General features: G+C 54.9%; 2 protein-coding genes across 2 annotated transcripts; one reads left to right on the top strand and one right to left on the bottom strand.

The window, feature by feature from the left end:
• Positions 1-1,174: 1,174 nt before the first annotated feature.
• NME3 (NME/NM23 nucleoside diphosphate kinase 3) lies at positions 1,175-4,057 on the bottom strand. Its single transcript, XM_032197428.1, has 5 exons — positions 4,012-4,057; positions 3,275-3,405; positions 3,084-3,185; positions 2,747-2,859; positions 1,175-1,878 (listed from the first exon to the last, which is right to left on the bottom strand). The coding sequence occupies exons 1-5, from the start codon at positions 4,055-4,057 to the stop codon at positions 1,761-1,763; spliced, it is 510 nt and encodes a 169-aa protein (XP_032053319.1). The 3' UTR covers positions 1,175-1,760.
• A 263-nt stretch (positions 4,058-4,320) lies between these two features.
• On the top strand, positions 4,321-10,933 carry EME2 (essential meiotic structure-specific endonuclease subunit 2). The gene is given in 11 exon segments (XM_032197779.1): positions 4,321-4,330; positions 5,011-5,147; positions 6,103-6,194; positions 6,727-6,729; positions 6,927-6,996; positions 7,801-7,953; positions 8,659-8,774; positions 9,184-9,224; positions 9,227-9,372; positions 10,512-10,669; positions 10,876-10,933. Coding segments are annotated over 11 exon segments (984 nt in total).
• Positions 10,934-11,381: the final 448 nt, after the last annotated feature.

Genomic DNA, 11,381 nt, shown 5'->3' with positions numbered 1-11,381 from the left:
TTTTCAGAGGCAAGATGACTTTTTGCTTGTGTGTCAGGAAGGTCAGAGTTACTCAGCCATACAGCATTAGTGGTTAATTAAGTCATTCTTCAAGTCTTGGCCTCCAAAGGCATTTCTTAAAGAACAAAAACTAATGGATTGTAACACCTGATAAGCAGAGAAAGAATAAAGACTGCCCTGTGATTAGTACCACAGACGGATGGGTCTAAATTAATGCTTTTGAGACAATCCTTTTGGCCTTGTTGCAGATGTCATTGGTTAACTTCAGTGAGAGAGGCACACAAAGACTTCTGTTGGAAGCACTTTTTGATGAGAGAAAGTGGCACCATATGTGTTTTTTAGAGTCCTAATTAGGGTTAGGCTTGGTGTTATAGTTAGGGTTATGTTTAGGGTGGTTTGGAAAGAGAAGGTGCTGAGTCCTCTCACCTGCTGCCTGACTGCAGCCATCATCGCAGGGTCTCCATCCCATCAGGTACCAGAGCAGCTGTCTGTCCTGCTCCAGAGGTGTTTAACTCCATCACACAGGTTAATTCCAGCACCTTAACTCAATCACCTTCCTAAATGATTTCAGTATCTTGACAAACCGTGGCTGCTTCCCCATTAGCTGTTCCACCTGTGCATCTCCAGGGCACAGAATTGCCCCTAGCAGCATGTTTCATGAAGCCGTGTGGCACAGGGAACAAGCTCACATCCATGCTGGCACCAGCCTAGAGCCTCCCCCTCCACCCTCCAAGTCCCCTGGGAAACAACTAGTGGAAGAGATGATGGGATTCTCCAGAGTTTATTATAAAAAAAAAAAAAAAAAAAAAAAAGCACAACATGTGGATGACTTAAGGGAACAATCTCTAAGATGTTTAGAGCTGCTTGGAGAAGGCCCTGAAGGCAGGAGGAGCTCTGCCAGAGCAGAGCTGAGCTCAGAACATCTCAGCCTGCATGCAGCAAAGCCCTGGGAGCCTCACTCCTTCAGGTTTCACCACGGCTGTTCTGCAGCGCAACACACCACCACTGTCCCTGCCCTTATGCTCTGGAAGGAGGCTCAGGGGGCTCAGAGAGTAAAGAAACAGGCAGTGGTGTGAAAAACAAAAGGAACGGTGAGAAAAGATGGGACAGAGGAACACATTCATGTGGGTGGCTCTGAGGCTCTCCTGCAGCAGGTCCTAACATTGCCTCCCGATGCTCACAGGAGCCTGGCTGAGTCCTCGGAGCCTCTTCCTCCTCCAGAGGCCACTTGCACCCTGCAGGCAGGGGACATGTGAAGTGAGGAGGGTCGCTGAGCTGGGCCAGCAGCCCCTGCACTGATCCCATGGCAGCTCAGTTCTTTCAAACCCTTTGGTGAGGAACCTCGCAGATGCAGGTGAGGACAGGGATCACATCACCCCACAGTGACCAGCACACCTCTCCCCGTGGCCAGAAGAGTGCATCCTGCACCAGGCAGGGACAGGAACGGGGCCCAGCTTCTGCTTTCCACCAGTAAATCACCTTGAGCCTGGGGTTTTAGGATGCCATAGCAAGCAGAGCAGCTACACTAACTACTTAGTGCAGCAGATAGGAGTCAAAAAAAAAAAAATAGGTGCTATTACAGTCAGCTGAAGTACTGAGTTCCAGTCAGAGAGCAGCTCCCAGAACCCTCCACACACACAGAAGAGAAACCCCACAGCGACACCACAGCAGAGCCCCCAGTCAGCCCCAGGGCCAGAAGGAAACACGGAAACATCCTGTGCCCGAGTGAGGTAGACCCCTGCTTCCCTCGGGCTCCCTCATCACTCGTAGATCCAGCGCTCGGCCGCGTCCTCCCAGCACGTCAGCTCCTCAGGGCGGAACCAGAGCGAGATCTCCTGCCGGGCACTCTCGACCGAGTCGCTGCCGTGAATCACGTTCCTGTGTGGGAAGAGAAAGGGCTCAGGCAGCACCACGCAGAGAGAGGCTGGGGAGGGGAGCTGCAGGGGGGAAGGTTTCACCCTGACCAATTTAACCCAGCCTGCTGAGCCGCTCACATCACACTGTGCTCCTTGCCACCCCGCAGCCCTCCTCCTTCCAGCTCCGCGGCTGCTCGTGAGGTGGGTCAGGCCATGTATGTGGAGGAGCTGCCAGTTTCCGGCAGCCCTCTCTTCCGTAATAAATTATTTATGTGCTGCAAGTGGCTGTCAGTCTGGGGTTCACCTTGTTTTTACGTTAGCAATTGTAATTCTGCCCCCAGGCTTCCCCCTTCTTTCAGGGGGATAGGTCTTGTGAAGCAGGCTTGGAATCGGACACCGGGGAGCAGGAACCTAACAGGAGGGTGAGATAAAAACTTCATCTACCATAGGCCAGGCTCAGCTGCAGCCACCAGAGGTCACCACTGGTGACTTTCCGGTGATGAAAACATGCCTGCAAAACCCCTGCTCGGCTTTGGGTTCAGACTCGTGTGCCTGGTAGAGCTGAGTGCCCTCAGGGTTGCCCTGCTCCCCTGGGAGATGACCAAGAGTGCTTTTCCCTTCCTCTTCGCAGCCTGACAGTCCTGGGTGCTGGAGCAGACGCCGAGCAAACCCCTCCTCGTGCAGAAAGATGAGGCCTCAGGAAGCACGAAGGACCCAAACCCAGACTCCTCCCTTCTGGCAGAGCCAGCCCGGGAGGCAGAGGTCAGCGTGTCCTGGCTGCTGTCCCTCTGCAAGCAGTGACGGCGGTGACAGTGGTGATCTGAGCACAGAAGGGCGAGCGCTGTCCCGGAGTGCACCAAAACACCCAGGGCACAAGAAGCCGGGCTCACCTCCCAACATCAACGCAGAAGTCTCCTCGGATGGTGCCGGGCAGGGATTCAGCTGGGTTAGTCTCCCCGATCATCATTCGAGCCATCTTGACCACATCCAGGCCCTGCCAGACCTACGTGACAGCACACAGCCAGCTCACACAGCTCCCCTGGCACCTCCGACCACCCGCTCCCGAAATCTGCCGTCTGACCCCCGAGGGGACGGCCCACCGGGGGTCTCTCAGCGAGCTGCCTTCCCAAATCACTTCTTGAAGACCACCGGCGTTGCCTTGTGGGTTCAGTTCGCCGCAGAGGACACCCCATCAGGACCAGCACGGCTCCACCGGCCAGCACTCACCATCGCGACCACGGGCCCCGAGCTCATGTACTTCACCAGCCGCCCGTAGAAGGGTCGGTCCCGCAGGGCCATGTAGTGCTCCTTCAGCAGCTCCTCCGAGGCCTGGGCACGGGGAGCCCGCGGTCAGCACCCAGCGTGAGCAGGGCTCGGGGTGAGCGGGGCACACCACGGGGCACCGGGGCAGCGCTCACCTGCAGCAGCTTCAGCCCCAGCAGCCTGAAGCCCTTCCTCTCGAAGCGCCGGATGATTTCCCCGACCAGCTGCCGCTGGACGCCGTCCGGCTTGATGGCCACGAAGGTGCGCTCCGTGACACCGGGACGGGCTGCGGGTGGCCGGGGGGTCAGCTGGGACCGGGATGGAGACTGGGACCGGGACCGCGACCCAGCCCCTTCCCCTCACCCTTCCCTTCGCCATCCTCTTCCCTTCCTTTCCCCTCACCACCCCCTTCCCCTCCCTTCACCCTTCCTCTCCTCACTCTCTTCCTTTTCCCTTTCCCCTCCCCTCCCTCTCCTCATCCCCCTGGTCCCCATCCCTGTTGCCATCCCAGGTCCCGGTCCCCGTCCCTGCCTCTGTCCTTGTCCTGGCGTTCCGGTCCCAGTCCCCATCCCCCGGTCCCGGTCACCGTCTCCGTCCCCGTTCCGGTCCCGGTCCCTGTTCTGGCCCCGACCCCAGTCCCGTCCCCATCCCCCGTCCCCCTCCCCTGTCCCTATCTCGTCCCGGTCCTGGTCCCCATCCCTGTCCCCACAACCGTCCTCATCCCCATCCCGGTTCCATCCCCGTCCCCCGGTCCCTGTTCCGGCCACGTCCCCGCTCCCCGTCCTGATCCCCGTCCCTATCCCGATCCCCGTCGCCCTCCCAGTCCCATCCGGTCCCCGTCCCAGTCCCCATCCCCGTCCCGGTCCCGGTCCCACCCCGTCCCGGTGCCCACCGCCGTGCAGGAGGCTGGCGAGCAGGGCTAGCAGCAGGCAGATCATGGCGCCGGCTCCGCTCCCCGCCGCCCCCCTCCCGGAGCCGGTCCCGCCCCGTCCCCGCCGCTGCCCCCGCGGAACGATCGTGCTGCGGCTGCGGGATTTTTATTTTTTTTATTTTTTTTATTTTTTTTTTGCCGGGTTTTGTGGGTTTGCAGCAATTCCTGGGGTTTTGCCTCGAGATCCGTGGTTCTTACCCGAGGATGGCAGCCTCCCCCCCCCGCCCCGTGCTCCTGCAGTGCCGTTGGGCTGTGCTCGGGCTGTACGAAATGTGCTCGTGTACAAAATGTCCTGGGTTGTGGGGGATGCAGCCGGTGCTGGGGGGGCTGCGCTGCTCCCCGTGCTCCAGGAGGGCGTTTTTGTGGCCTTTTTCCCCGGGGAGAGGCCCCTGGTGTAACACACAGCCCCCGAGGGGAAATGCTGCGGGATCTTTGCTTTTAAAATCCCAAAATCCCGGAATCACCGAGGTTGGAATGACCTCCAAGATCACCCAGTCCAACCTCTGAGCTACCACTAACCAGTCCTCCACTAAACCATATCACTGAGCTCTAAGTGTCTGTTAAACACCTCCAGGGACGGTGACTCAGCCACTTCCCTGGGCAGCCCATTCATGGTCTTTTGGGGGTTGTTTTGTTTTGTTTTTGTTTTGCATTATTAACCTCCCTCCAAACAGCATGTTCTTAACCCTTCCCTTGCACTCTTTGAAACAGTTGTGCTATTTTCTTGAAACATCTCAAATTCAGTCTAGGACAGGCACCTGTCCAAGGAAACAGTGCAAGCAGTTAGTGTGATAAGTTTACAGGCAGCTGTAAGGAAGGCAGGCAGTGGGTGGTGTCCACTCACGTTAGCTACATCTGATGCTCATCACAGAGCTGGTAATTAAGAGCACGTTCTCCATGCTCATGAACTATCTCTTTTTCTCATGTCAGGGTTGTTGATTGTTCTTTCCTTCTCCACAGGTCTCCTCAAAGATCCTGGCTCAGACGTTTGGATCAAGGTTTTAAGTTCCTTGGACTGTAAATATTCTTCTGAGCCTCAGGCCATTCCCTGCAGCATAACCTGGAGAAGAAACACAGCAAGCACTCTGTCTGCTCCGGTGAGTCTCTCTCGTCTTCTCCGCGGTAAATGCAATCTGGCAACAGATGTGCTGTGGGGAAAAGGCTTTGACTTGGCTTCCTAGGCAGGATACTGGCGTCGTCAGCCTCAGAAATGCTGATTGCTGGTGACCACAGTTAGCTCGGGGAGCGGAGATGGGACTGATTCTCATTCAGGTTATTCCAAAGCCGACGGCTTTTCAACATCTACACCTGATTGTTTCAGGCAGGTCTGGGGAATCTGTAGCAAGCGAGAATGAGTCCTCCACAAGTCATTCATACGGAGGTTTATTTAGGAGGGCAGCAGCTTTTCCAGAGCAGATGCTGTGCATGGCGTGCTGCCACAGGCAGCAGCTGCACGGCTGGAAAAGGCTGGGCAAATTTGCTCTAGGGGCCCCAGTTTAGAAAGCCTTGTGACTGTTCCCTGAATCCTGCTCGCTGGGAACCTGGAAGCTGGCAGGTGCCTGCTGGTACCAATTACAGTGCCCATTTCAGCTTGGTTTTGGCAGGTACTGTGTAAACAGTATCTGCGTGGCAGCAGCAGAGGCAGAGGTAGGCTGTTCTTGTCCTCACCCCCACCACAAGAATTTCAGGCAGAGGCAGAATTGTATTTTGGCTGTTTCTGGACAAAACATTGCAGACGCTGTGGTCATACAATAGATCACAATATCTGTACCTACGTTATCTGTAGTCACATAACTGCACGTGGTGCAGACAGAGCCTGTTTTGTCTCTTTAGCTTCATGGCAGTTTCTGCAGCTGTCACTGCTTTCCTCCCCAGGTGGTTATTGCACCTTCAGTGATCTGCTTGTGTGGGGAGGTTTTTTACTTTTCGGTTCAGCCATGGTCTTCCACCAGTGTAGTACTGACACAGCATGGGCACTGCCTGGCTGGAGACTTGCTGCCTGCCTTCTCTCTGGACACCTGCTTGTGTTGGAAATGATTTCTTCTTCTTTAGGATGACTCCACGGTGAAGACTGAAGAGGAGAAGGAGATGCTGGTGTTAGTGGAGCTGGAAGATTTTCTAAAGCGCCGCCTTTCCCTAACCCAGTTGATCCATATCTCTGAGCCAGACCTATACAAAGCACTCTGCAGCAGCCATTTGGCCAAAGAACCACGTAAGGGGAGGGAGCATTCACCCAAAACTGCCATTGATCCACCCTGAAACAAAGCTGTGTTAGTGGTTTGGAATGAGAGAACCGGGGGGGAGAAGCAGTATCTGAGTGTGGCAGTAGGTCTTTAGGGATGATGCGCAGTCCTTTAAACCCAAGCCAGGATGCTGCTTCTTTTAGAGGAAGACTGGGCAGGCCAGACCTGCCTTTCCTTGTGTTTAGCTTTTCCATCATCATGGTGCTCATAGAAGATGCGCTTGAAGGAATCAATCCAAGTACACAGCCCTTGGAACCGCTTGCGTTTTGAAGCAGGGAGGCTCGTGGTGGGTTCTCATTCACGTGCAGTCACACGGCATTTGGTGTGTCTGCCCAGGCAGCCTGTGCTTCTGCCCTGAGAAGTTGAGCAGCCGTCCAGCCCAGGCCAAGACCAGGGAAGGAAAGGAAAGGCTAGACTAGGCGGTGTCTGAGAGGAGGTCAGCGCTAACGCCCCAGGAGAGAGGTGAGCAGAATACTGGCAGATGTGGTGTGCAGCCTGTGCCCACAGGCAACACTCCCAGTGAGGATTTGCTCCTGAGGAGTCCCCTGCTGGAGATGGGGAGGGCTTATTTCAGGGCTTATTTGAGAGAGGAAGGCTGCTGCACACTTGGGTGTGATTTGTCTTGCTTCAGAGCTTTGTCGATGCCCCAGCAGGGAGTTAGCCTGATCTGAACCAAGCATTGCCTGTGGCCAGAGCAAAGTTCGTGCTCAGGGGGGCTGGGGCTTGGGTTTTGTAGTCTTGTAAATCCGTCCACATCCACAGCGGACTCTGAGGATCTCGTAGTGAGAAGGTGTTTGCAGGTAAGGCTACTCCGTACCAGGTGGAGGGCTGCAGTGATACGGCTCTTGCTGAATTACACCACAGCCCCTCTTGGTGCACGGGGCCCTTCTGTTCTCAGCATGCTGTGCAGCTCATGCAGCGGGAGGTTCAGTGCCTGGAGCTCTTTTCTTGTACCTTGAATGTCTCATTTGTTTGTTGCTCCCAGTGCCTGAGCCCTTCCTGTCTGTGTGCATGCACAGCAGAGGAATCCCCTCTCTGTGGTGAGACTGTGATCACCCAGAGCTTCCCCACATCGATGCAGCCACAGTAGCTAGGTCTGCCCTGTCCTCTTTCCCAGGGAGTATTTCCCAGGGAGAGCTCTTGCCTCACCACCTCCTGGGCTCTTTCTCACTTAAGCCAGTGAGGATAAATTTAACCAAGAGTGTTATTTCTTAAAAAAAAATAAAAATAAAAAAAAAAATCAGCTGTGGCCTGTTGAGTTCTGCCACCGAAGGAACCAAGCAGTGCTCAGCCTGCTTTTGGGTCTCACCTTCTCCTCTCGTAGCCACATCCTTCCAGCTCACAGCCGGAGGGGCTGTGCACAGCCTGCAGAGCCGTGTCCGTGTGCCTGCAGGAGCAGCGCTGCCTCTCAGGGGAGCTTTGTCTCCACCTGTAAGTCAGGCTGGGAGGTGGCAAACGTGAGCGCGTTAAGTCTGGCCTCTTCCTCTTCATCAGTCAGCAGCCTGAGGCGTGAATCCCCAGCACGTGGCTGGGAGCTGTGTGTCTTGCTTACCGGTGTAACCGGGAGCGGGGCAGGCAGCAGGCACGGAGCCCTGCAAAGCAACATCCCGGATCCCAGCCCAGCCATGAGCTGTCCGTGACTCAGCGGGAGGTACTGGAGGTAAAACTTCTCGTGCTCCTTGATGTTTTGTCTTCCTCGTGGTTGAACTGTATGGAAAAGGCTCCCACTGGGGTGCCCTTCTGTGTAAGGAATGCTCTGCCAGGGGAGGTGGGGGCTGGCTTGGATCAAGTTGCCTCCACGTGCACCCTCAGAGCCTGTTGTTCCTGGGATCCTGGTTCGGAGCTGACCCAGCCTCCCCTCCCCAGTCCCACCAGCAGCTGCCAGGTTCGCTGTGGGTTCTCACTCAGGTCCCTGCCTTGCAAAACTTGTGTCCCGCAGCAGAGCAGAAGCGCTCCTCGTGATGCCGCAGCAGTCACAAACTAGGTCAGATGGGATCTAACTCTTGCTCGATATCCCTTGAGCTAAATTCCTGCCCTGCCTGACTCTGCCCCAAAAGGGGCGATGACCCACTGGCTTACTGAGAGCTAAGAAGGATGAGCAGGCTTTGCTGTGCTGTGTAAACAGAGCTCAAACAAGCACTCAGCGCTGCCTCCCTCCCCTTCCAGCCCTGCTGAGGGACGTGGTACTACCCTGGGCTTCCCTTGCTTCTGCCTCTGGGTCCCTTGTGTGGCCAGAGCCATGCTAACACTGCTGGCTGAAGTTTCAGTGTGCGTTTGAAGGAGGCTGAGGGTCTCAGGTTGTCCTGGCCCACCTGAGCCTGTCTTTTTCCCATTGCTTGGTCTTACGGCATCGCTTCTCCTCCAGGCACTGGTGGTGCTCCAGCTGTGGGGTAACACCGATGTACTCTTCCTAGGCATGTGGCAGGAATTTGGCAAACACGTTTCTGCACTGACGAAGGTGATAGCGAAACGCCCGTACGAGTGAGTCGTGTTGCTGGATTTGGTCGAGTCCCAGGCCCGGAGCTTTGGACAATGTCAGCAGAAGCTACAGAAATGCTTACCTGTGACTGCCAGTGTGTGCTGGTCAGGGTAAGGGCTTGGACTAGATCATTTTCAGTCCTCTGTGCTGATGAAAATCACCCAGCTGTCACGGTGAGTGTAGTTGTGATTCAGCACTAAGATAGAGGGAAAAGAAGAGCCTCAGGAAAACCTTTTCACCCAAGTGTTCTGAAGCTTTCCAGGGAAGGAAGGAAATGGTGAGGAATAAATATTAGTCCTGAACACAGGGAGGGTTTAGAAGGAAGCCTACTGCTAGGATCTGGGATCTGCAGGCACGTTCTGAGCACACACTGTCCCCTGGTCCTGCTCTCAGCACTCTGTCTGTCTGCAGGAGGCAGCAGGAGATGCACGAGTTGCCTTTCTGCACTGCAGGACCTCAGGCAGCAGGGTGCGAGTGGAGGAGGATGGCACAGGACTGTGGTAGGTGTGGGAGAGACAAATCCAGCAGTGTAATAGGGTCAGCCCTGCAACAGCAGCAGCGGTAGCAGAAGCACATCCCTCCCCAAGCCTCCTGGTACAGGTAAGCCTTCAAACCCCTTGGTGTCCTGTTTTAACTTGCTGCGTGGAAGGTGATGGTAGGGAGGGGTGCCACAGTTTTCCTTGCTTAAAGGTCCTTGTGGATGGAGCAAGCAAGTCCTGAGTTTGTAACCAGCTCTCCAGAAAAGAGAGGATTGTGTCCAGACGGTTTTCAACTTAAGCCATGGTTTTGTTGCAGCAGTAGCTGAAACAAAAGCTACATTTCAGCTGCTCGTTAGCCCTTCCAGGCCTCTTTCTGCCTTCATCTTGCCTAGAGGGACCAGCTTCATGCATCTTTCTTTGCATTTTTGCTTGGCTATCTATTTGGCTGCATATCCCAGCAAATGCAGCCGAGCGTCTGCTGTATACATCCCATCGCCCTTGCCCAGCAGTCTGTCCATCAGCTTTTCTTGCTTTTATTTGAAATGGGCGCTGTCACGGGTGGCTGCCATTAGCTGGACAGCTCCAAATCCCTCCTAGCAGAACACGTGTGTTGCCCCTACAGACCACAAGGCACCTGAGCTGTCACCAGCAGCATGCCCACACTTCCCTTGCTCTTCTGTTCGTCTCATCCTTCAGGGAGCTGATTTAGCTCACTCAATTCTCCCTCTCCCTCCTGCCCTTAGCTTCCTGCTGGTTTGTGAGCTAGCTGTCAGTGAGGTGCTGGGGGAGCAGGATTGGACAAGGGTGTTGTGTGACCCTTCCAACAGCAACTTAGCCCATTTATAAAGACATTTGTTTTGTCAACACGTGCTCGTTTCCATTTTGTGTGAGCATTAATCACTTAAGCTCTTTCCATCAGATCAGGAACTGTGACAGAACTTTTTTTTTTAAGTCTCACATAGTCAAATATCCTCTTCTACTTCCCCTGGAGCTTTGATCTCTGTCCCTAGCATACCCTCTTCAGAAGTGGCTTTACAGCAATCTCATTGTACAACAGAGGGGCAACACACAACTCGGTGTGCGTGAGGCCTGTTTGCAGGTCTTGATTCTTCTGAGTTTCATCCCCTGACCCTTGTGTGTCTGGCTGAAGACTCAGTCAGGGCTCCTCAGTTCAGTGATGGGCTTGAGCCTTGCGGTGGAGATGGGAGTATTCGCTCAGAACATCCTCGTTAACTGCTTCCTTCTCTTCTGCACTTGAAGGCCTACAAAGAGTGCAGCGATGATGAGAGGCTACTTCTGCTGAGAGACATCCCAGTGAAATTGGACGTCGGTGTGCAGGACCGCCGCCTTGGGACAGACTTACCCACCACATCTACCTCTTCCACTGACCCCGACCTTGTCCTGGACCTGATGGCACAGTGGGACCGTGGGCTGCCTTGGACAGCCCCGTCCTTTTTATCTGCCAAAACTCAGCAGTCGCGGAGCTGCTGCTGGCATGGCCGTGCAGCTGGGAGCCCGGCCAGTGGAAGCAGCTGATTCTGTTTCAGAACAGCGATTTGCACATCAATAAATGTCTTGTTACAGATGCTTTCTTCAGCCTCTTGGCTCTCCTTTCCTCTTTTAGCTGCCCTAGCTTTAATATCCCTCTGGCTGGAAAGCAGGCTGGCTCCTTCGAGAGTTGAGGCATGCTTGGAGCAGGAGCTGGGTCTGAAAGTGGTGGTGAGCTGTCCCTGAGCAGCACAGGGTCAGCTCCTCTGCTGAGACAGCCATGGGGTAAGTCTGTCCCATGCTGCCTGTCAGGTGTGGTGCTGAACAAGTTCAATATTTTGTGCCCTTGTCTCCTGACTTTTAATGCCCTGCTCCCTGCTGTTCCTTATCAAGGTCGGACCTCCTGTTACTCTAGGTCCTTCTTGCGGCCTCCTCAGGCAGGTGGATTCTGCTGGACTTGCTTTTAGGAAGATGTCCACCAGCCATCAGAGCCAGCTGGCCAGAGAGGAACCACATCCATCCTAGGGTAACACGGAGCTTGAAGTGGGGCAGAGGAGTTCGTTGGCTGAGCTCCCGACCAAGGAAATACCACATAAGCTCCAGAAAACTCCACACAGACTGGTGGGCTACGATAGGATTCTC

This window comes from Aythya fuligula, chromosome 15 (genome assembly GCF_009819795.1).
Source record: "Aythya fuligula isolate bAytFul2 chromosome 15, bAytFul2.pri, whole genome shotgun sequence".
Lineage (NCBI taxonomy): Eukaryota > Metazoa > Chordata > Aves > Anseriformes > Anatidae > Aythya > Aythya fuligula.
This window is presented reverse-complemented; position numbering and strand designations above follow the sequence as displayed.

Coding starts and splice junctions, on each gene's coding strand:
- NME3 (XM_032197428.1), bottom strand. CDS start 4,057: ATGATCTGCCTGCTGCTAGCCCTGCTCGCCAGCCTCCTGCACGGCG. Junction 3,406..4,011: donor CGCCAGCCTCCTGCACGGCG/GTGGGCACCGGG, acceptor GGCCACCCGCAG/CCCGTCCCGGTGTCACGGAG. Junction 3,186..3,274: donor TGGGGCTGAAGCTGCTGCAG/GTGAGCGCTGCC, acceptor CCCCGTGCCCAG/GCCTCGGAGGAGCTGCTGAA.